The sequence below is a fragment of the Lepus europaeus genome, chromosome 13 (genome assembly GCF_033115175.1).
Source record: "Lepus europaeus isolate LE1 chromosome 13, mLepTim1.pri, whole genome shotgun sequence".
In the NCBI taxonomy this organism is placed as follows: Eukaryota; Metazoa; Chordata; class Mammalia; order Lagomorpha; family Leporidae; genus Lepus; species Lepus europaeus.
The window spans coordinates 91,405,055-91,431,038 of NC_084839.1; the positions used below are offsets into that span (position 1 = coordinate 91,405,055).

Genomic DNA, 25,984 nt, shown 5'->3' on the forward strand with positions numbered 1-25,984 from the left:
CATTTCCAGAGCTCCAATAGTTAAGAAAAACTTAACAGGAGTTTAGAGGAAGGAAAACTGTGCTATATGGATAACGTATACCTGTAGCATTCTAGTTCTGGTTTAAATTTCTGCCTAAGTCTACTTTGTGAATAATTAAAGGAATCATCTGATTTGCATTGTTATCTAGAGAGCCAGTCCATAGCCAATTATTCTGGCCTGGGAGATTCCGAAGTAGGAGCCATCACTTCCCCGGGAAGCAGTTTCTCTTCTCCCCCCCTCAGCCCTGCATCACCCACATCTCGTGCCTTTGCCTGCGCCCTAACAGGCTTCCATCTCTACCACAAGCTGCCCACCATCGTGCCCGAGAGCTGCCTCCTCATCATGGTCGGACTTCTGCTCGGCGGAATTATCTTTGGCGTCGATGAGAAGTCTCCCCCGGCCATGAAGACCGACGTGTTTTTCTTGTACCTCCTGCCTCCCATCGTGCTCGACGCCGGCTACTTCATGCCCACGCGCCCCTTCTTCGAGAACCTCGGCACCATCTTCTGGTACGCGGTGGTGGGGACCCTGTGGAACTCCATCGGCATCGGCGTGTCGCTGTTTGGCATCTGCCAGATCGAAGCGTTTGGCCTCACTGACATCACTCTGCTGCAGAACCTGCTCTTCGGCAGCCTGATCTCAGCCGTGGACCCGGTGGCCGTGCTCGCCGTCTTCGAGAACATTCACGTCAACGAACAGCTCTACATCCTGGTCTTCGGCGAGTCCCTGCTGAACGACGCAGTCACAGTGGTGAGTGGGAGGAATCCACGCAGCATCGTGGCGAGGTGTGGGGACCAGCAGCCTGCTTACTTGGAGGGTCCCCCCTGGGTTTGATGCTCTGGTGGTACTGACTTGAAATTCCGAAGGCATATTTTTGTTCATTTTAATTTCTCACTTACTGTTACACAACTGGCCTCTTGTTCTCGTTTTGCACTGGGCCACACAGGGTAATGTAGTTGGTCCCTTCTTACAAGGCCTTGATTGTGCCAGAGGTCGGTAACAGTGATTGTGGCCTTTGCACCTGTGATGATTTATTGTTTTGGAAGTTTCAAAGGATGACATTTGATCATAGCGGAAAAGAACCCAGAGTTATTCATGAGAAATAATGCTGTCCATGTGTATGATGCACAAGAAAATGGCAATACCTACTAAGAGTGCCCTTCTCAGATGGGGTTGCACTATTTATTATGTTATAGCCCTTATTTTTTTAAAAAAATAACACGATTTGAAAGGCAGAGTCACAATGAGGGAGTGAGGGAGAGAGTTTCCCATCCCCTGGTTCACTCCCCAAATGGCTACAAGGGCCAGGTCTGGGCCAGGTGGAAGTCAGGAGTCTGGGACTCCATCCAGGTCTCCCACGTGGGTGACAGGGGCCCAAGTACATGGGCCACCTTCTGCTGCTTTCCCAGGCACAGTAGCAGAGAGCTGTGTTGGAAGTGGAGCAGCCTGGACTCGACCTAGTGCTTCATAGGGAATCATGGCATGGCAGGCGGTGCCTTAACCCTCTGCATCACAACACTAGCCTCCTTTTGTTAAAGATATTGGCGAAAATTTTCATCACTTACTCACTTTCTATGACTACTCAACAGCACAATTCTAGGCTTAATTATTTTCCCATAAGTGGGTTTTTATTTGGCCAACACAGATTATTTAATTCTCTTTAAATTGCAGCGTAACTCAAGTCAGAGGCTGTTATGGTCTTAATCTAGGCAGAGTTTACTGTGGAGAGAAAGGATGAGGAAGGATCCCCCCACCCACCCACACACACACCTGTAAAGACCTCTACCTGCTCCAGTTAGACACTCAAGTGATCCAGGATTGATAAACCAATTTGTTAGCTTTGGTGATCTTGTGTTATGTTAGCCACTGCCGTTGTAAAGGTGATCATAATGACAAGCATTTACCTTTTGTGAAAGTGTCCCTTTGTGCTCAGGTCTGTAAAACAACCTGTGCAGCACCGATTCTTCCCATTTTATAGATAAAAAAAATTGAGAAAGTTAAGTCAAGCGGACTTTTTAAAAAAAATTTATATGAAAGGCAGAGTTACAGAGTGGGAAGGAGAGTCAGACACACAGAGAGAGGTATTTCATCTGCTGGTTCATTCCCCAAATGAGCCTGGGCTGGGCCAGGCTGAAGCCAGGAACCTGGAGTTTTATCCGGGTCTCCCACATGGGTGGCAGGGTCCCAAGTACTTGTACCATCTTCCTTTGCTTTTCCCAAGTCATCAGCAGGGAGCTGGATCAGAAGTGGAATAGATGGAACACAAACTGGGGCCCATATGTGATGCTGGCATTGTAGCTTGTGGCTTTACCAGTTACACCACAACACCAGGCCCATAAAGTGTACTTAAGTAAGTTAATTTTTAATACCCTCTCCATTAGCTCATATCATTAAAATGTTATTCCTGACTCCCGTGAAAGTTCCTTAGCCACTAACATTATTGTTAGCCTATATTCCACTATGAAAGCAGATCCCTGAACTGAATAAAATATTAGCCCATTAACTCCAAGTGGATGTCATTAGGTAGAAAATAATACGCTGATAGCATCACAATTTTTAGAACAGCCGCTAAGACTACTGTTTTAAGAAAGCCAAGATACCTCACTTCAATAACAAAACGTGCTTCATATTCTCCATTAGTCATTCACAGTGATCAGCCATTCACTCGCCATTATTAAATTGTAACTGGAAAACTGCCGTAGTAGTAAAGGCATTTTATAACTGATTCCAGAGACATCAAGTTCTCCAATGTGACTTAGGTTTGATGTGTAAATTTTCCCCTTGTTGAGGGAGATTGTAACCACTTGCACACGGCATTCTTAGAGTGAATTGATTGCACACACAGGGACCTTTACAAAGAAACAAGAACACAGCGGGTCAAACTAGAGCCTGCCATGCCAGTAGGACAGAGAAAGCACATGTCCAGAGCCTGTGTAACAGAACCATTCTCAGGGTTTCATATGAAGGAGCCTTTCTCAGTGAGCCATACACCCTGGGCTAAAAACCCAGGGACCTTCACGCTAGACCCACAGAATATCTGGGTATGACCAAGGGTGTGCTTACCTAATGCCAAAGAATGAGATGTTTCTCTTGCTCAACTACTTGAAAAGTGTGTTGAACAGGACATTTGTTACAAATAATTAGAAAAATGTTGCAGAAAAGGATTTGTACCCTCAATGAACAGATGTGTGGAATGTTTTGTGGAAGATTCTTTAATTCATTCATCTAGTCTGATCCTTAGGAGCGTACGTTAGTCCATTCACTGTTGCTGTAACAGAATATGTGAAACTGGACACTTTTTAAACTTTTTTTTAGTTATTTGAAAGGGAGAAAGAGAGAGAGAGATAGAGGAGCAGAACTCATAACTCACTGGTTTGAAGAAGCCAGGAGCCAAGAACTCGGTCCAGGTCTCTCATGTGTGTGGGAGGAACCCAACTGCTTGCCATCACCACTGCCTCCCAAGATGCATTAGCAGGAAGTAGAAGTTAGGAAATGTAGTCAGAAATGGAACACAGGAACTCTGATGTGGGACACAGATGTCTTAACCGTGGCGCAAGGTCCACTGCCTGAGATGGGCACATTTTAAAGAAAAGAAGTTTATTGTTCTCAGTGTTTCAGAGGTTATCAGTCTGGGATAGGATGTCCCCAACTCTTGGCCTTGGTGAGGGCTCCCTTGTCAATGTCAGAACACTGCGGAGGAATGGGAAGGGGACCACCACATGCAGAGGGGTCAACCGTGTCAGGGTGACTTTGCTTGGTAACAGCCCCCTCCCTCCAGGGAGAGCTAGCTCACTCCTTGAGCCCGTTAGTCCCGTGACCCAGTTATCTCCCACTAGGCTTCTCTCTTCAACAGGATCACACTGGGGGCCCAGATTGCAGTGCGTGAACATTTGGGACATGCCACATCCTGATATCAGAGTTTTCTGGGACTCAGGGCACAAGGAAAGGTTCTAAATATACAGACCAGGATGCACATTGCAAAAATGATGAGTCACTAGGACACAAGGACAAAGGTTAATCTTAGAAAATTCATGTCAACAGTATAATCTAGAGAATGAGTGGAATCATAGGTTAGAGAATCATAATAAATTCAATACTGAGGTAGAAAAGCCAAAGGGAGAAAACCTGGCACAAAAATGTCTCAAAGCAAGATAAATTGGCAATATATAAATTATAGATGAAACTCTCCATTCTATTGTCCAGGGCTACAATAGCTGAGAATCAACTGATGGGTCTTTGACATAGCAGTTACAATGCTGGGTAAGAAGCTCATCTTCCATATGAGGCTGCTTGGGTTCTGGTCCTGGCTCCACTCCAGATTCCAGTGCCCCACTAATGCACACTCTAGGAACCAGCAGTGATGGCTCAAGTAGCTGGGTCCTTGCCACCCTCCTGGGAGTCCTGGATTGAGGTCATAGCTCCTTGGATTTGGTCTAACCTAGCCCATTCTTTGTAGACATTTGGGATGTGAACCAGTGGATGGGAGATTTTCTCTCTCTCTCTCTCTCTCTCTCTCTCTCTCTCTCTCTCTCCCCCTCTCTGTATGTGTGTGTATCTGCATCCCAAACAAATATAAAATTTAAAAAAATTTACTGTGGAAATGGCAAACAATTGAAAGAAGCCAGCATGTAATATTTAAGTATATTTTTGTATTTTTGCTTGTAAAAGACATTTTATGAAAGGTTTTTTAAAATCCAAAGCTTGTTCAGGTACTCAAGTCTCCAAGAAACCCTGCTGTTTCCACTGTAGTCCCTAGCCAAATGATTTATGTTCTCATGGGAATTTCCAGTGTCATTCTTTTTTTTTTTTAACTTTTATTTAATGACTATAAATTTCCAAAGTACAGCTATGGATTACAATGGCTCCACCCCCCATAACTTCCCTCCCACCCACAACCCTCCCCTCTCCTGTTCCCTCTCCCCTTCCATTCACATCAAGATTCATTATCAATTATCTTTATATACAGAAGATCAATTTAGCATATATTAAGTAAAACTTTCAACGGTTTGCACCCACACAGAAACACAAAGTGTAAAATACTGTTTGAGTACTAGTTATAGCGTTAAATCACAATGTACAGAACATTTAAGACAGAGATCCTACATGAGGAGCAAGTGCACAGTGACTCCTGTTGTTGACTTAATAAATTGGCACTCTTGTTTATGGTGTCAGTAATCACCCTAGGCTCTTGTCATGAGTTGCCAAGGACATGTTAGTGCAACTGTGGCATATTCAGAGACATTTCCCAAGAAGATTTAAAGAGTTTCCCCACAAGAGTTTCTAGCTATTTATCCTTACCTGGGGCTGTTTAAGCAGAGCTGGCTTAGTAGAAAGAAACTAGTACTTTACCTCCATGGCTGTTCCTTTTGGGCTGTGGAGTGGAATTTAACTTTAAGAAAATGGAGATTAATCAGTGAGCATTCTGACCTTCATTCTGGTTTTGCAAATAGCAGGGTAGATATAAAACACTTCATGAATAAATGATTATTCCTAGTGCTCCCTATAAGAGAAAGTGACCTATTTTGGGGACACAAAGCTCCACTGTATCTGCAGAGTTCCTATTGCTGCTTTACCTGATTTTCCTGATTTAGTACATGTTGTAAATGATGGTTCAAAATATGTAATTCCTCACTTTAATATACTTATGCATTTTTAAAATATTTATTTATTTGTTTGAAAGGCAGAGTTACAGAGAGGCAGAGGCAGAGAGAGAGATCTTCCATCTGCTGGTTCACTCCCCAATTAGCCACAACGGCTGGAACTGTGCCGATCCGAAGCCAGGAGTCAGGAGCTTCTTCCAGGTCTCCCACAGGCGTGCAGGGGCCCAAGCACTTGGGCCATCTTCTACTCTTTCCCAGGCCATAACAGAGAGCTGGATCGGATATGGAGCAGCTGGGACTCGAGCCAGTGCCCATATGTGATGCCGGCACTGTAGGCGGCAGCTTTACCTGCTACAACACAGCACCGACACCAACCAGGAGCTTCTTCCGGGTCTCCCATGTGGGTTCAGAGGCCCAAGCACTTGAGCCAACTTCTACTGCTTTCCCAGGCCATAGCAGGGATCTGGATCGGAAGTGGAAAAGCCAGGACTCAAACCAGTGCCCATAAAGGGTGCTAGCACTGCAGGTAGCAGCTTCACCTGCTATGTGCAGTACTGGCATTTTAAAAATACTCATAATAAACATAATAAAGATCTTTTATCATGAGAAAGATTTAAAAGCACTCAGCTGTCAAATCAGCCCATTACAAAAGGTAGTAAATAGGCATCACTAGCATTTTAACTTCTTAAAAATATAAATGTTAAGAAGAGGTCAACTTAGCAGACTCACAGAGATGTATCCCTAATCCAAAAACCTAAATATAAAATACCCCCAAATATGAAACTTTTGTGAGCACTGATGTGGCATCCCCAAGTGAAAAATTCCAAGCCTGACCTTGTGTGATGGGTGGCAACTAAAACATAGATGCAATATTGTATAAAATTACCTTTGGGCTATGCATTGTGGTATAGTGGGTAAAACCACCATCTGCAATGCCAGCATCCCATACGGGTGCTGGTTTGAGTCCCAGCTGCTCCACATCTGATCCAGCTCCCTGCTAATGGCCTGGGAATGCAGTGGAAGATGGCCCAAGTGCTTGGGCCCCTATGCCCCTTGTAGGAGACCTGGATGAAGCTCCTGGTTCCTGGCTTCTGCCTGGCCCAGCTTCAGCTGTTGTAGCCATCTGGGGAGTGAGCCAGCAGATGAAAGATTGCTCTCTGTTCCTCTGTCTCTGTCCTGTCTCTGTCTCTTTCTATAATTCTGCCTTTCAAATAAACAAACCTTTAAAAAAAGATGTATATGAAACATAAAAATTTCATGTTTAGATATCTCATTATGTATATACAAATATTCTAAAATTTAAAAAACAAAGACTTCAAAAACCATGTGGTCGTAAGCATGATACTCAGCTTGCTTCCTTATAACTAACACAGATAGGTAGGTAAATAAAAAGTCCAAAGTACTTTTCTCCATAGGCTCCCGGGAGATAAAATGAAAGGATTGAACTGGTATGAGCTAACTGAAGGGTTATGGTTCTATTGTGATTAAAAGAAAAGAATTTTACCTCATGCCCATCACCACTAGGTATCAGGGTTCAAGTCGAGCAGGTGGTGGTTATGGGAAGCTTTCTGGTTGTCAAGGTGATGTAGCATCACAGGCAGTGGCCTCATCGGAGTGGACCTAGGCCATGTGCTGACGGTCAAGTACCCACAACTGAGCTTTGCCCTTTCACTGTCTACAGGGATATTTCCACGGAATGGACTTTTGATGGATGGGGTGGATTGAGTTGCCAGGAAGGTGGTTTTGGAAGGTTTAGGAGTGTATGGCCTTCTGCTGACGCCAGTTCTTCTATGACCATGAGCTCTGGGGCTTCCCTTGGAGGCCTCATCAGTGTGCCAGGTGGGGCAGGGCAGGGAGTTGAGAGGGACAGGAGAAGGAGATTGTCTTTTGCAAAAGTAATTGCTCATTTTTAAAAAGAGCTTATTTATATTTATTTGGAAGACACAGCAGGAGAGAGAGATGGGACTAGCATTCTGATGCAATGTTGAGTCCCTGCTGCTCCACTTCTGATCCAACTTCCTGCTAATGCACTTGGGAAGGAAATGGAAGATGGTCCGAGAACATGGGCTCCTGCCACACTTGTGGGAGACCCAGATGGAGTTCTGGGCTCCTGGCTTCATCCTGGCCCAGCACTGGCCATTGCAGCAATTTGGAGGGTGAATCAGCAGATAGAAGATCTCTCTCTCTCTCTCTCTCTCTTGCACTTCTTTACTTCTTTTCAAATAAATAAAATAAAGTTTTTTTAAAAAGGAAGAGAGGGAGCTGATTTACTCAACAAATGCCCACATTGCTAGGGCATGGCCAGGCCAAAGCCCAGAGCCCAGAACTTAACCAGGGTCTCCTACGTGGGTGTAGAGACTCATGTCCTGGAGCCATCTCCTGCTGCCTTCCAGGATATACTTTAGTAGGAAGTTGGAATGGGAAGCACACACAGGACTCATGCCCTGGCACTGTGATATGGAGTGCGGGCATCCCAGTTGGAGTCTTAACTTGGCAGCGCCACAATGCCCACCTCTGGAACTTCTGATTTTTGGAGGGAAATGAGGCCCTCACTCAAGAGGCAGCACCAATAACACAGAAGGATGGGAGCTCGTGTGTGCTACAGGAGGCCCAAGGAACGGGCCTTGCGGAGAGGCAGAGTCTAGGAGGGCTCTCAGGAGAAGCAGCAGTTTCAGCTGTGTGCTGGAAGAGAGATGAAGTTTCCCTAGGGTTGGGGCTGAGCCTCTGCCGAGAGAAACCACCGGAGGGGAAACCAGGGGCAAGAATGGGTGAACAATGCTACATTTTGTGGAGAGGTGATGAAATCCTTGCCCAGAAGGAAAGGGGTTAGAAAGCAGAAAAAAGCAAAAAACCTGAGTGTGGCAGGTGGGCTGAGGCTACTGGGCCTTGTCCGAGTCAGGCCATCCAAGATGTTTGTCTTGGGAGTGGAAAATGGAATGGCAGCATTGTGTTGTAAGGAAGGAAATCTTGTGGCTGTAGGGGCTGGGGGATGGGGCAAGGGAAGGATGTGACTGCCTGGGGAAAGCTGGGGGTAGAGGGAGCAGAAATTCTGGAGTCTGGTGCCAGAACTGGGGTGCCTGAGTGGCTGGCAAGGGAGGCTAGGCTGTCACTGCAGAAACAGAGGACTGGGAAACCATTCTGTCCCTTCTAGGACACTGGCGACCATCGCCTTTGGCTGTTCAGAGGCAAGGGAATACATATATATATATATGTATGTTTATATATGTATACACACACACACATATATATGTATATACACAAACATATATAGACGTATATATACCTATATATACACATATATAGAGACATATATATATACATAGAGAGATATATACATAGATATATATCTACATATGCACACATATATAGATGTCTATATATATATATGCACATATATATGCTGATGGCGTGTAGGCAGCAAGCCTCTGGTTGAAAAGAGGAGATGGGTGCCACGTGGAGCCTGCTGCTTCTCGGTCTGCCAAATGATGATGCCTTCAAAACCTTTTCTTCCTCTGGGCGTGACTCTCTTTTGTTGCCTTCGGTCTGTTCAGTTCTCTTGGTGCAAATGCTGTTGAGTGTGACACCAACAGTTAGAAGGAAGGAACAGCCCACTGCTTTCCAAGGAAGAATCCACGATTTTTTCAAAAGCAGCAGGCATTTGTTGTGATCTGTTTTTGAAAAACATAAGAGATTTGTTTATTTATGTGAAAGACACACACAGGAGAGGGAGAGGGAGAGGGAGAGGGGGAGAGAGAGAGAGAGAGAGGCATCTTCCATTTGCTTGTTCATTCCTCAAATGGCTATAATGCATCTTCTCTCCCACCCCTGCCCCTTGGCTGAGCCAAGAGCTCCACCTGGGTCTCCCACTGAGGTTGCAGAAGCCCAAGCACTTGGGCCATCTTGTGTTGCTTTCCCAGGTATGTTAGCAGGGAGCTGGATTGGCAGCGAGCAGCAGGACTTGAACTGTCGTTCTGATACGGGATGGTGGAGCACAGGCGGTAGGTAGCTGAACCCACTGTGCCCCGGTGTTAGGGCCTGCTGTCATCTTTTTGGCAACATGGAAGTCATAGTCCTGAATTACAGTAAGATGTTGCTAATTCCAAGGAGTTTATAATCTGGTAGAAAAGGGAGAAAGTATGCCAAACTTGAAAAGTGGTAGGCTGTATTAATGACCACAGTGAAATGCAAAAAAGGGTGAGAGGGCCTTTGCAGGACCCAGGCTGGTGAGCTGGAGAGGACTTACTCATCAGCCCGTGACAACCTTGAACAACCTACCCACAAGGTCAGGGGACCTGCATTCTAACATCGCCTTGACATTTAATGCCATTGCCTGGGGACAAATTGGGTCGATTTTGACTTTCTCAGAACCCATAAGAGAATTTCGTGCAGCCTTCATCTCCAGCGTCCTTGTCCCATGGCTCTCCGGGAGATCCCTTGTGCTTCTGGAGTTGTAAATACCACAGTGACAAGGAGCCCAAAACCTGCTCCCATGTGGAAAAAGTCGTGGGACTTCAGCCCTCACTTCCTCTTCCAGTTGGCTCTGTGGCACTGGACTCATGGTTGAGAGCACACTGGCCCAGCAGGCAGGAAATGCCCTGCATTTTGAAACCTTAATTAAACCAAGGTTATGGAAAGAAACCAAAGAGTAGTGTAGTCTTATTAACTGAGAAGCATGAAATGCCCAAGGTACAGCAGGTACAAAATGCGTAAGGGACAGCCAGTGCAAACATTCTCTCTCTTTCTCCTTCTCATACATTTTGTTGCCCTTTAGCTTTGAGAAAATTCCTTCACATTTCATTAAACCTGCCATGGATGTCTGGGTAGGACAAGGAGGTGGGGTATGGAGTGAGGACTCTGGTGACCTGGGAGGAGGACTTCCTCAGGTTGGGTACCTGGGTTGGTAGTGGATCCCTTCAATGGTGTGACTCCACCATAGATTGGCTATGGTAAAGGCATTCCCAGCAGCACTGATAAGCCTTCTCTCTGACATGCGACTTCCTAAGCACTGATGATATGGGTGAAGTGGGCTGGATAGCAAATCTAAACGATCTTTCAGATGCTATCTGAAGAATCTCATGTTTTATGGATAAGTTATGTCATAAACTTGAAGTCTCCTCTTTCTAACTTTTAGAAATACTTTCACTGACATCAGACTTTCATTGAAGTGTTTTGGTTTGGAAGTCACAACATTAAAATCCTAGACAAACAAATGCACCCTGGTTGCCTCATACCATCCACTTTGGGTACACAGAAGAAATGTCCTTCCTAGAACACCAGGTAGGCTTTTCTGAGTGAGGAGTGCTGCTGGAGAAACTGATGGTATCTTGACCACGTGTCTCCTTCTCCCACAGGTCCTGTATAACTTGTTCAAGTCCTTCTGCCAGATGAAAACCATTGAGACCATCGATGTGTTTGCTGGAATTGCTAACTTCTTTGTCGTGGGAATCGGTGGGGTGTTGATCGGCATCTTCCTGGGTTTTATAGCGGCATTCACCACTCGCTTCACACACAATATCCGAGTGATTGAGCCACTGTTTGTTTTCCTGTACAGCTATTTGTCCTACATAACAGCTGAGATGTTCCACCTCTCCGGCATCATGGCGTAAGTATTTCTTTGCTACAAACACTTGAGCACTACGTTTCGTTGGATTCATGTGTTCTAAGCTATTAAATTGATTAAGTTATATGAAAGAGTGGATTTTTAAATTATGTTAAGAAGAATTAAAGATGGGCTTTTATTACCTTTTTTTAAATAAGAGGAAATCATATATCAACCATATTTATATTAACATTATCTGATGTTAAGAAGGAAAACTGCCTAAAAGTTATTTCTTGGCTCTCCTTTGAGGTTAAAGAAGACCTGTTGAGGTTGATCTTAGTTAAGAATATTCTGGGTTTGATGCCCATTCAGTGTTGTCCAACAAGGTTGTGTCACCCAAATTAATGTTGGAGTTTTGGGTTTGCTGATGTATGTTCATTTGAATAATCTTAGTGGTAGAAATATTTTATATGATGAATTCTACTTGAGAAAACAGCTGAAAGTCACTCAAAGTGAAATACAATGAGTAATAATATGATCAAGTAATTTCAGTTTAGCTTTAAAAATAAAGAGGTATTATTCTAAAGCCTGAAATGTGTAAAGGAAGACATGTTGTATTAAGGATTCAGTGTATGATTCATCACCTGATTGGGGGACATTCTCAGAAAGGTATGCACGTGGGCTGAACAATGGGAATGTTTGAGCCCTATTTTGGTCTTTAGATGGTTACTTTGAAGGAGAATTCTCATTGGATGTGGATGTTTATGCTACTTCCTTGAATAAGCCTCTTATGTTATGCTCACACTCTGTATATGGTGAGTGAAAAATACTTAGTAATAGAAAGCCACTACATTTTTGTTGACAAATATTTGTTTGCAGCTCAATACATAAGAACTTGCTGTATCTATTTAGGGTGTTGCTATTATAAGCATAGGCCTAGTTCTCCCTGAAATTCCCTCCCAACCTGATTGAAGGGTTGCTTTGATTGAGGCCTATTTTGTTTTTCACCCCATATCAGCACTTGTGTATCAAGAGCGATTAGGTGTGTGGTTGAGGAAATCAAAGGCCCCTGTGCAAGGAGAGTGGAACCCTTTGTCACGAAAGCCATGAGTTAAAGGTTGGCTGGTTTTTTGTTTCATAGAGCACCTAAATAAAGCAACCTATTAATCCAGTTTGACCCAGTCATGAAATGTTCCCTGTCTTCCTGGTTGCTATTCATATCATCTGTATGCCTTCCAGTTTCCTTACTGTTCTTTGACGGGTGTCATTGAAAATGTGTGATCAGCTAGTTCCAAGGTCTCTACCAAGAGTGTAGGAGTGGGACTTAGCATCTGGTTTTGCAGCAGTGTTGTTCTAGCAACAGTTGTGCGAGAATCTTGAATTGCATTGTGTGTCTGAGGTATTAAGAACTCCCGATCATGTGCATAGAGAAAGGTTGTACAACACCCACAAGGTAGCTATCTTCATGAGTCAGTTTGTCTGATGTTGAGATCCAGAACTGGGAGTCTTTGAAGATCCAGAGTGGAGAGGGAGAGTTGAAGAGCTGGATGGGGTTGCAATCCTGGTGCATCATAAATGTCAGTGAGACCCAGAGTCCATCGGGGTGGGAAGGCCTGTGCTACATCAGGTCACTGGTGTCTTGTGAGGATGGGATCACTGGATTACTTGCTCTGAGAATTCTGAAATCAGACACGAATAGTGCCACATATTCTTGAAAAATAGCACAGGTAATTCTCTGCTTCAGTTTGCAGGTGGATGAAAAACATTGCTTGTTTTCAACTTCAAAGTGAACATTCATTTTACAGCTTAGTGTAACAAAAATTCTCTTATTACATTTATTGTCATGGACTACAGTGTACCAAAATAACAATGGACCCTTAAGTAAAATGGGGATGTAACCATTTTTGTATCTAGAATTGCCATGCCCACGCATTGTCCTGTGCTAGCAAAGGAAGAACCTGGTGGGCCCTGGGGTGTGTTTGTTCTCGGAAGTGATGCCCTGTTTTCTAAGGGAAGGTAATTAGTAGGCTAGTCAGAGCTGGGCGTGTGTGGTGTTTCTGTATGGTGGAGATCACAGTTGTGCGTTTGAAGTGCACTGATGTGTTTCCACATTGTAATCACTGTTTCTACCTTGGGATATCGGTCCAGGGCAAGCGGTATAATGATGCCATTAAAATTGCACATCCAGCGCACCTCTTTTCTGGGCTTAAATTGTGTGCTAATTCCTTTCCTACTGTATGCTAATTGATTTTTTCTGTGTGTGATTTAAAAACAAAATTTTAAGGTTAATGGGAGTAAAGGCATGGGGGGGGGGGTTCTGAGCATGCTCAGTAGTCTCCCTTGTTTGTTTCAGAGAAACAGGCAGCCACAGAGAAAGAAAAACAGGTGAGCTGAGAGAAGGGTTAAGCCACCTCGCTGAGGGTTTGGAAAATAGCTGTGAAACTTGGTCCATCCGAGTTTTGCCCACAGCCTTCCTTTGTTCTTTCTTCTTCCCCAACCTTCTCCCATCCTTCTTCCCTTCCTTCCTCTTCTTGTTGCCTTTCAGATGGTGGAACCATGTATGCCAGCTTTGTCTTAAGCAGGCTCTTGGACAGCCTGTTCTAGAATGAGATCACGTGAAACCAGCAGGTAGTTCCTAAAGCAGTCTGATCAAAAAGAGACATCTTCCTGTGCCAATCTTTTAGGTAGGGAGGTGCTAGGCAGGATTCCAGCATCTTTATTTCTTTGAGGAGGTGTTGGAAGCAGTGCACCTGGGATATGCACAAAGCCTGTTGTTGCTGTTGTTTATTTTTGTCATGAAAATAAACATCCACCCCACCCACACACAACAGAGAATTACCTGTGGTTTTATATGCTTTTCACTCACTGCAAGTATGTAATACGAGGTAGATTCATGCTGTGTTCTCCTCCTCTGTCTTTTTTTTTTTTTGACAGGCAGAGTGGACAATGAGAGAGAGAGAGACAGAGAGAGAAAGGTCCTCCTTTACCGTTGGTTCACCCTCCAATGGCTAGCGCACCGCGCCATCCGAAGCCAGGAGCCAGGTGCTTCTCCTGATCTCCCATGGGGTGCAAGGCCCAAGGATTTGGGCCATCCTCCACTGCCCTCCCGGGCCACAGCTGAGAGCTGGACTGGAAGAGGAGCAACTAGGACAGAATCTGGCGCCCTGACCGGGACTAGAACCCGGTGTGCCGGCGCTGCAGGCGGAGGATTAGCCTAGTGAGCTGCAGCGCAGGCCCTCCTCTATCTTACAAGCTATTTGGGGAGATGACTTCAGGGCCTTCTTAGATATGGTTTGCCTTTTGTGGTGTCCTCTAATATGTGTTTCCAACCTAATTTAACTTTAAGGATTTACTTATATCCATGCTCTGCTGTGTGTTCAGAAGGGTTTTAGATTAAGTACTAAGAATATAGATGAAATTCCCTGTCCTCTAATATTTTTATTGTCACTTCTTTTAAAACTGTTTATTGGTTAGTTATTGATTAGATAAGCAGAGAAGCAGAGGGAGATACAGGCAAATAGAGAGAACTCCTGTCTCTTCATTCCCCAAATGCCTTCAATGGCTGGGCCTGGGCTGAAGTCAAAGACAGAAATTCAACCCAGACCTCCCATATGGGTGTCAGGGATCCAACTACTTGAGCCATCTCTGCTGCTCCCAAGATATGCATTAGCAGGAAGCTGGAGTCAGGAGTGGGTGCAGGAGCCAGACTCAGGCAATCTGCTATGGGATGTGGACATCTTAACCACTAGGCTAAAGACCCACCTACTTTTTGCTCATTTCTATACTGTAAGAAATTGTGCAACTGGGGAAAATTTGTGTGTGTGTCAGAGTGTCTCCACAGTGCTAGAACTAAAGGTAAGAGAAAGTTTTTATGATTTTCTAAACAAGAAATTTCACCTTGGGGTGCCAAAACACTGTGCTTGTAGTAGGTCATTTAGTGGTGATTAAAAATATTGATTTTAGGCCGACGCCGTGGATCACTAGGCTAATCCTCCGCCTGCGGCGCCAGCACCCTGGTTTCTAGTCCTGGTTGGGGCATCGGATTCTGTCCTGGTTGCTCCTCTTCCAGTCCAGCTCTCTGCTGTGGCCCGGGAGTGCAGTGGAGGATGGCCCAAGTGCTTGGGCCCTGCACCCCGTGGGAGACCAGGAGGAAGCACCTGGCTCCTGCCTTCGGATCAGCACAGCGCACCGGCCGTAGCTGCCACTTGGGGGGTGAACCAGCGGAAAAAGGAAGACCTTTCTCTCTGTCTCTCTCACTAACTCTGCCTGTCAAAAAAAAAAAATAAAAAATAAATAAAAAATATTGATTTTAAAAATTCTTTTTTTCCTTAGCTCTGTTCAGTATGGTGGCCAACAGGCACATGTAGCTACAACATTTTAAATGTGATCAATCTGAATTGAGTTGGACTCAAGATAAAAATATACAACCAATTTTTAAGATTGAAAGCAAAAAAAAAAATTTGGAGACTATCTCATTAGCAATTTTTATACTGATTTATGCTGAAAAAACAATACATGGATATATTAGGTTAAGTAAATATACTGTAAAATTGAATTCACCAGTTTCTTTTTACATTGTTACCTATGACCCCTAGGAAGTTGGAAATTGCACAAAGAGTTTCTATGATATTTTCATGAGACAGCATTGCAACAGGGAAGTGTAGTGCTCTCCATTCGATTTTGCTCTGGGATACTTGAAGACTGCTCTATGTTTTGTTCCCCTTAATAAAGCAGAAAAAAAAAAAAAAAGGTCATGACATGAAAACATAGAGAAAATAAGGGAGAAATGGAGAGGGTGCTCCAGATAAAATCATCTTTGGGAATGGGCAAGGTTAAAGAAAACAAGGAAGGAGAAATAGAAGAAAGATGGGAGGTTTTTCAGAGGTGGCTTGTGCTAATTAAGATGTCAAAGTAAAGCTGTCTTGAGAAAATAAACAAAAGCTACCCAGGGTCCACACCAAGGGCTTTGCTACAAACATCTTTAGAACTGGGCTGAGGAGTGAGATTCTCCTTCAGGGCAAGCTGTGAGTCCTACAGGAATGAGCAAAGTACATTAAATTAGATTCATGGGGTTGGAGTGTTTTATACTTTTTGTGAACCAAAACTGAAAATATTTATAATATTCAATATTCGAAATACTGTGTTTTCTTGCCTTATCTTCTCAGAGGTAAAATAACATCAGAAACATCATTTTTACCTTCGTTTTTGTCTCTATCTACTCTGCAAAACAAAGATCAATAGAGTCCATATATTGAGGTCTCTAATTCTTTATTCTAGGTAGTCTCAGAGAAGATACTTGGATTTTGGTGGAAATAAAAACCAAAACAAAAAATACTAAATAAACGTACATATTCCATTATTGAAGATTATCTGCGATAGAATTTAAAGCTACTTAGTCTCTTCCCATCTCTTATCGTGATCTCTTCTGTTGGTTAGGTAGGATGAACTGGAGGAGTAATACTTTTAGTTTAAGAGAAACACAAATTGAGACGTTAATTTTCTAGAAGAAATTGATACAGTGCAAAATAAATCCAATACATATACAAGAATACTTCAAAAAGTTCATGGAAAAATGGAATAAGAGATACATCTATTTTGGAGCCAATAATTTTGGTATCCATGGGTTGTTTTCTTTTAATCTGCACTTTCCATGAACATTTTTTTTTGAAGAACCCTTGTATTTGACTAGTTTTGAAAGCAATCGTTCAGAGTGACATTTGGCTGAACAGATAGAGTAGCTGTTGAAAGTAATCACACCACTGTTCTTCTCTAGAGTACATAATAGAGGATGCTTTCAGACAGGAAAAACGTGCTGTTTGCCTGCTAAATTTAAGTTCCATGAAACTGAACAATTTGCTCCTCCTGCATTTGGATCTGATTCTGTTTGAAGAATGGAGATGCTTTCGTAACTAGCTGACACTGCCACCTTTTTGCTTTTGGGGACAGTTTCTTGATTATTGTTTATGACCATTTTTAAAAATGGTGATCATCACTACTGATTCATGGTTCAAGAATATTGTAGAAAATAACACTACTTCCTAGTAATAGGTAGATCAAAATGCAAAGCAAGATAATAATTCAGAAATGTAAATTATTATGTAATTGTGAGAACTAATTATCTTATCTTAATGAAAACTTTTTTTTAAAAAATTGATAATGAAATGAATTGTTTAGTCATCTCACAGCTGGTACTCTGAATATGGTGTGCATAAACACACAATTTAAATCAATTTTCCAGCCACTGCTTGAGGAACTTAAAGTAAAGGCAAGGTTTTTGACTCTGCTTGCTACAGAGTCATGGTTTGCTCTTCCAGTGATATGACTGACAGCCTAAGGATAACCAGAGATTCCTTCATTTTCATTTAACAAAAGTCAGCTCACCCACCTGCAATTCTCTGCACAGGGAAGAAAGCTGACCTAGTGTGAGTCCAGAGCTTTCCTTTGTTAGTTTTCTTTTCTTTTCTTTTCTTTTTTTTTTTTTTGACAGGCAGAGTGGACAGTGAGAGAGAGACAGAGAGAAAGGTCTTCCTTTGCCGTTGGTTCACCCTCCAATGGCCGCCGCGGTAGGCGCGCTGCAGTCGGCGCACCACGCTGATCTGATGGCAGGAGCCAGGTGCTTCTCCTGGTCTCCCATGGGGTGCAGGGCCCAAGCACTTGGGCCATCCTCCACTGCATTCCTGGGCCACAGCAGAGAGCTTTTCTGGAAGAGGGGCAACCGGGACAGGATCGGTGCCCCGACCGGGACTAGAACCCGGTGTACTGGCGCCGCAAGGCGGAGGATTAGCCTAGTGAGCCGTGGCGCTGGCTGTTAGTTTTCTTGTTGGGAAGAGGCTGTGAGTAGCAAATACTGATGTAGCTTTTCCCTCTCTTTTTGCTGCTCTCTTCTTTTTATGTCAATCAAACATTGGGCCTGCATTTTTCAGTGTTCCCAGAGGATGTGGCCAGATGGCGGTCTTTCCATGCGTGACCTCACAGTTAATCCCCAGCTACTTGAAGTAACTTGAATCACTGCAGCCAGGAGTATACCTCCAGTAGTAGAGGGAGGCTCTGAGTAAGTGAGGGAAAACCAGATTAAACCACATGAAACCCAAAAGGGCAGCTTTACTGGCTCCTGTTAGTAAATTCTTGACAAGGACAGGTATGGGTTTGGCCTTGGGGTAATGATACCCAGAATTCCCTTGTACCCTGACCTATCTCTCTGTCATCATTGCCTTTTATTGTGTGCTGGCTTCCTTCTCATAGATCAGCCATCTCCAAAGCATGAAAACAAGGTCATCAATAAAATTGGGCTTTCTATCTTTGCCACCTTGTTACTGGAGAGTAAAGTGAGATCTACCCTGCCAGGTCCTATTAGAAAATATTCCAAGGGAGGGCTGTGACTACCCAGGGGTTTGGAAACCAATGATTGGCTCAGACAGTGTCATGTGTCCAGCCTGTGTTATGAAAAGTGGTGTCAGTTACCAGAACAAGGCATTGACGTTAAACACACTTGTAGTACAACTATCATCCCAACCTGGGCTATGCATTCCCAGCTCAACCCTTTACAGTAAGTCTAGCAGGGGTTTGAGCTGGTGACGCTTGGGTTTGAACCTCAATAATAAAGACAAGGGAATTCTGGTGGAAGAGTATGATGGAAAGCTCCAGTGCGAAATGCTGTGCTCCATCCAAGAAACTGAACCCCAGGGTGCTGAGAAAGATGAGCACCTGTTTTTGACCTGTTTTCTTCAATAGGCAGTCAGGAACCTTTGGAATCTTGCAGGACATGAGTGACAGAAGTATAGATATCTTTGCTGAATAATGACTAGGGTGCTTCCAAAACTTTTTTTTATATATACACCATCATGCATAGAACTGAGAGTACTTTGTTGATACTTTGAAGTAAAAAGGAGAGACTTGCTGGCTGCCACTAGCAGTGAGAAATCATTGTCGGGAGGAACCTCAGGAAGTTCCTCTGGAGACTCAAGGTGGAAGGAGCCTAGAAGAGAGTCAGGAAAGAAAAAAAAAATATGTGGAGATACCTGCACACTCTCTCATGCAGGTAAGGGAAGATGGGAACCTATGCCTGGAACCAAGTCACAAAAACTGGGACAATGGAAGAGAGACTAATTGGTAAAGTGTCATTGAATCCATAGTAGTCCTCAAATCCTATGTCAGTCCTTCTGTTTACCCTCCAATAAACTTTTAAAGAAAATAACTCAGTTTCAGCTCCTTCTCGTTCCTCCTTCCTCACTCTAGTCCTCTGCTTATCCTCCTACTGCCTTTCCTCAAAATTTGATGTATTGGAAATCACCCACAAAGATCATTACATATTCAGAATCCCAGACTTCAGCTATTGATTCTATTTCTCTGCAGGTCTTAGATGGGGGCTAGGGAATTGTGTTTCTTCAAGGAGTTCCAGGGATTATATGGTCCTCAGATCATAGTTCCCTGATGTATGAGGGTATTTCCCAGTGTTCATGGGGAAATGGAATTAAACAATAGGTTCATTTCAGTGGTAAAACTTTGAAATCCATATGCAATCTTTCTATAATATACATTTTCTATGAATTCTTTGGAGATCCTTCAAATTTATGGATTTTAATTTTGTGTGTGTGTGTTTGTGTGTGTGTTAAGCTTTTAATTTCATTTTCCAGGGGCTGGCTTTATGGTATAGTAGGCTAGGCCTCCACCTGCAGTGTTGGCATCCCATATGTGCTCTGGTTCATGTCTTAGCTGCTCCTCTTCCAATCCAGCTCTCTGCCTTAACCTGGGAGGGAAATGGAGGATGGTCCAAGTCCTTGGGCCCCTGCACCCATTTGGGAGACCTGGAGGAAGCTCCTGGCTCCTGGCTTTGGATCGGCCCAGCTCTGGTCATTGTGGCCATTTGGGGAGTGAACCAGTGGATGGAAGACCTTTCTCTCTCTTTCCTTCTCTCTGTCTGTAACTCTGCTTCTCAAATAAATTAATAAAATCTCTAAAAACTTTTTTTAAAAATTTAATTTCATTTTTCATGTCCTTGTAAAAGTGCCCTGGTATGTAATAGGAGCCATAATACCTCTCAGAATTCAGTAATTCCTACTGATGTCCCCAGGGTTTGTGGAACCCTGGAAATATTCTGTGTATACAGCTGGTATAGGGTTAGTGCCTGGTGACTGCTCACACCCAGGTCCCATGGGCAGCCTACCTAAAAACACACCATAAGTTAATTTAATTCGATATTCAAGATATTGGTCATATCTCCCTGCCTCTCCCTGCCACCTTTCTCAACACTCCCCTACTGCAACCAGTAGACTCCATGGGTCCTGTGATGCCTTGTGTTTCATTACACTTTGGACAATGAGTTATAATCCTTCATCTATTCTCTTTTTCACAAAGCCATGGGTTCTTTAGGTGCCAATAAGTAATCTATAGCTATGAGTTAAATTGAATTGAATGCTTTTATAAAGGAGAAATGTAAAAGATTCAGAGAGTCTATGAAATGGATAATGGTACATGAGTCATCAAGCATTTGTGATAGTGTGAATTTACTTTTTAAATTTTTGATATTTTAAGAAAGATTACTCAATTTTTATGCTTGGATCCTCCTTTGAAAAACAATTTTTGTTTGCATTTTCTCATATGTCAAACTCACTTTCTCTTGGTTGTCAGGTTTCCTGGAAAAGGCAACCCACTGTATAGTAAATTCATGCCCTGGAATAATTCATTTACCTCACATGAATGAGTACTTTATTCTGTGAACATGCAGTGTACCCTGAGTCACCACAAGATCTGACTTTAATCAACACAAAGAAGGCTTTTTAATTGGTCTTCTTCACTGCTGGTGTGAGTGGTGAAGTACACCTTCGTATCTGGCAGAATCTTGGGAACACACAGATATTATTTGGCTCTATTTTCCTGCAATTGAATCCATACTTTTTAAGAGTACATGCAGAGGTGTAGTAGGAACAAAAGCACTTTGCCATAGTCTATCAGCTTATCTCTGATTCTAAGCAGTTGAGATTATAGACATAGTCTCATAATGTGGGAATAGAAACTAGAGATTTAATCACCTTGTAAAAGAAATTGAAAAAAAAAAGAAATAACTGAGGCACACTTTTTTTACCCTATGCATGTAAACACAGACATGGTCTATATTTTTTATCTTCACACAAGAAATCTGCCTTCACTGCTCAAATTCAAAACTGATGCCTGGTCCCTTTGTGTCTAAGTACCAGGACCATCTAGAAGAAGCACTGTGGATCATCAGGAAACTAGACTCAGTAAGCATTGATAGAACATGTACTTTGTACCACCCTGGGCATGCAACCCTGCTCAGCAGAGATAAGCACTAATCCACACTCTCTCAAAGCACACATTCTGGTGAAAGGAAATAAAAATCTATAGAAGACATACACCATTGAATGCTATAATGAAGTCATACAGTAATATAGAAAAAAAGTATTTGTTGCAATTTTCTATTCAGAAATTAGTCAAATAACACATCATATGAATAGAAAAGTTGTTTACCTCTGAAAACTCTGTTGAGGTAGGATGAGCCACCCTGAATTTTGCTCTCTTCTATTTTGAATGATACAGGGAAGAGAAAAAAAACTCAATTGCTGGTGAATGTAAAACCCACTAATTATAGAGCTTCAGCTTTTCAGTCTCTAAATTGGTGATGATCACCATACATTTACGTTAAAGGCAAGATAATAACAAAGCAGAATGCACCAGTGACTTCTATATTCTTCACCTCCATGTGGTCCTATGGCATGGACACTAACACCTGTCAAAACATGAGCATTTTTCAGAATGTTATACAGGCTGGACTGTGCACTGGATTTTGAAAATGAAATGATAAATGACTGCAATAAATCATTTCCAATCTCAGGTTTGTACCCTTCCCAAATCCACACTCCACATGTCCTTCAGAATTCTCATTCTAAACTAAAAAGCAGTTCAACCAGTATTCCTGTTAAAAAATCATTCGTGTGGTCACTGATTCACAATACGTGATGGCATGCCAGATCCCATGCTATGTATCAGTGATACATTTCTTTTTCCTTATGGAGCTTCCAATTGTGTTTGGAGAGAGACATTAATGAAATGATCCAAAATATAATTTCTCATTTTCTCCTTCTGTTTGTAGAATCAGAGTGAAGCTCCTAAGCATTATTTCTAACAATGCCATTAGTGGCCTCTAACTTCTTTTATCCTCGACTCTTAACATAATCATCTCCCTCTCCAACAGTTAACAGAGTCATTTGGCAGTTCCCTAATAAGCCGACATGTCCATTTCTTTCATGCATTTGAACATGCTGATGTTTTTTCATTTACTATTTGTTCTTAATATGCACAGGTTCATCCAACTGTGAATTGAAAATATTTACAAAGAAAAATTAGGTTGGTTCTGAACAGAATGTGTTTCCTTTTCCCTCTAAACAGTACAGAACAACTATTCTCATACAATTTACATTGTGTTAGGTATTTTAACTAATCAAGAGATGATTTAAACTCTATGGAAGGGGACTAGCACTGTGGCATGGTGGGTCAAGCCACTGTCTGCAGTGCTGGCATCCCATATGGGTGCCAGTTTGAGTCCCAGCTGCTCCGCATCTGATCCAGCTCCCTGTTAATGTGGAAATCAGCAGAAGATGGCCCAAGTCCTTGGGCCCCTGCACCCATGTGGGAGATCTGGAAAAAGTTCCTGGCTCCTGGCTTCAGCCTGGCCCAGTCCTGACTGTTGCAGCCATTTGGGGAGTGAACCAATGGATGAAAGATTTCTCTCTGTGTGTCTCTCCTTTCTCTCTCTATAACTCTGGCTTTCAAATAAGTAAATAAATCTTTTCCTAAAAAAGCCTATGGAAGGAAGTGCATAGATTAGGTGCAAATATTACACTCTTTAAAGGGACTTGAGCATCCACAGATTTTGCTACCCAAGCAGATCCTGCAAGCAATCCTTGATGAGACCAAAGAATTAATTTCTCTTCTTTTTCTGGCGTGGTGAGCTCTCACTCATCCAGGAAGATTTTGTCCAGATGTCCCCTCTTTGAGGCAGAAGTAGCCTTTTCCTTCCCTGCATTTCCACAATTCCCCTCCCATTCCCCATCTCTAACACCTGCAGTGTAACAATGGTCTCCTCATGAGTATGTCATCCCTTAGACTGCAAACTTTTGAAGGTAGAAATTATGTGTTAGTTGCCTTTATCTTCCTATATGCTCAGAAAGCCTCAATTGGAACTATACTGCTATTCAAAGTCATACTAACTAATATGGAGATTAGGACATAGAGTTGTGCATAGAAAGGGGGAAAAGATGACACAATGACAGGAGTCAATGAAAGTAAACTCATATTGGAATATTAAGGGATGATATTTTAATTTTGAAGGAAGCTTTAGGGCTAAGAAATGTAGCTGGAATTTTCTAGAATGTAAAGAGTGGGTATTGGCTATTGTTTTGGACATTGATATTATAGAATGAGGGTGAGAAGCTGTGAATTTCAGACTTGATAACTTTGTGTTCTCACGTAAGAATAGATGGAGAAATCTTACCTCTCTGCTGTGATGTGACATGATCTTATACCCAAGGAAACTCCTGGCTCATACTCCAAACCCAGTGAGGCTGAGGACAGTTAGGCACCAGCCTATGCCATTTGCCATGTCTGTAGCTTTCTTGTGAGTCTTTTAGAAAAACAATATGGACTCAAGTTTAGTATGACGTGGAGGACTATTAACTCTAGAAGATGACCCACTGGAGGGGGCAGAGATTTTGTTCTTTCTATCCCTGGGGGAATGTTTTACCTGTATCTTTCAAGGGAGGGAGTTTTTTGCAGTTTTGTGTACTTATTTTTTTAAAAGATTTATTTATTTATTTATTTCAAAGTCAGAGTTACACACACACACACACACACAGAGAGAGAGAGAGAGAGAGAGAGAGGTCTTCCATCCGATGGTTCACTCCCCAATTGACAGCCAATGGCTGGAGCTGCGCCAATCCGAAGTCAGGAGCCAGGTACTTCTTCTGGGTCGCCCACACAAGTGCAGGGGCTCAAGGACTTGGGCCATCTTCTACTGATTTCCCAGGCCATAGCAGAGAGCTGGATTGGAAGAGGAGCAGCCAGGACTAGAACCGGCGCCCATATGGGATGCCAGCCCTTCAGGCCAGGGCATTAACCTGCTGTGCCACAGTGCCAGCCCCGGTTTTGTGTACTTATGATATTCTGAAGGTAAAGGGATTATACTTCAGGTTAGAGTTTAATACGATAACAAAAAATCCTTAGTGATGAAAACCCCTGTAGGCTTTTGCTTGAGTAGCCACACACATCAAGTGGTGCATGACAGACCAGAACGGGAACATTTGGAGCATACCTCCAGCCCCTGCTGTGCACGCACACACCACCTGAACTTCCAGTACCTGCCCCAGGTGCTCTTCCCTGCTAAATGGCTCAGTGATGCTGATAGAAAACTGCATTAAGTTACAGAACGATGTCTGGCAGACATGAGCATCGCTCCAGGTATCAGGTTAAAGATAGAAAACAAAGAGAAATGATCCTGAGGATATTCATGTAAAATTAATTCATTTCTCACTTCCTGCACCCAAGCTACCTGTTTAACCATTTCTGAATTGCAGTGTTTGTTAACTTGCTCATGTATTGAAGAGTACTTTTTGCCTGTGTGGTTTACCTTTTAAAAGTATTTGTTGATTTGCTTGGAAGGAGGAGAGAGAGAGAGAGAGGAGAGAGAGAGAGAGAGAGAGATGCGCGAGAAGGAAAGGAAAGGAAAGAGGAGGGGAGGGAAGGAAGTATCTCCTAGCCACTGATTCAATACCCAAATTCCCACAACAGCCAGTGCTGGGCCAAACTGAAGTCAGCTGGGATCTGAGTCCAGGTCTCTCACATGGGTGGCAAGGACCCAAACTATCTGAGCCATTACCTCCTGCTTCCTAAGGTATACATTAGCAGGAAGCTGGCATCTGAAGTGGAGCTGGGACTTGACCCAAGGCACTCTCACATGGATACCACAAGCAGCATCTTAACTGCTAGGCCAAACACCTGCTCTCTGTATGGTTTATGTTTCTGTGTAATGAACAATGGGAACATGATTTTAGAGGGAAGTGTCTCCCATAGTCAAGGAAACACTGTTCTCTAGCCTAGTAAAAAAATTTTAAGTGACAAAAGAAATTCAAACTTAAGCCAAAGAGATAGGAATGGCATCATCGTGGGCAACCAAGGAGAAGTTAATCCATAGTTGATATATTTTTTTAAAAATAAAAGTGATTAGAAAATGATAGGTAGTAGATACTTCAGTGCTCATTGTTCATGTTTGTCTACAAATGTTTCATAACAAAACTATTGAATCTTCTTTTGCATGGAAATTGGGTAATGTGATTGTTCGAAATTATTTTTGTTACAAATTTTCCACTTGACAACACTTGGGAAGGCTCCTTCATTTGTTACTGTGTGTGTGTGTGTGTGTTTTCTTCATAGAACATGTTAATATTCAGATTTGTGGGGCCAGCGCTGTGGCGCAGCGGGTTGATACTCTGGGCTGAAGCACCGGCATCCCATATGGGCGGGAGTTCGAGACCCGGCTGCTCCACTTCCCATACAGTTCTCTGCTGTGGCCTGGGAAAGCAGTAGAAGATGGCCCAAGTACTTGGGCCCCTGTACCCGCGTGGGAGACCCAGAAGAAGCTCCTGGCTCCTGGTTTCGGATTGGCGCAGATCCAGCCATTGCGGCCAATTGGGGGAGTGAACCAGTGGATGGAAGACCTCTCTCTCTCTCTCTCTCTCTTTTTCTCTCTGCCTCTCCTCTCTCTGTGTAACTCTCACTTTCAAATAAATACATAAATCTTAAAAAATATTCAGAT

General features: G+C 43.1%; 1 protein-coding gene across 1 annotated transcript in view; it reads left to right on the forward strand.

Annotated features, from left to right (window-relative positions):
- Positions 1-25,984, forward strand: part of SLC9A2 (solute carrier family 9 member A2) — a 100,834-nt gene that overhangs the window by 35,764 nt on the left and 39,086 nt on the right. Inside the window, exons 2-3 of the mRNA XM_062208797.1 lie at positions 308-771; positions 10,973-11,223. Coding sequence (XP_062064781.1) covers positions 308-771; positions 10,973-11,223 — 715 coding nt within the window. The remainder of the gene's footprint in view (positions 1-307; positions 772-10,972; positions 11,224-25,984) is intronic.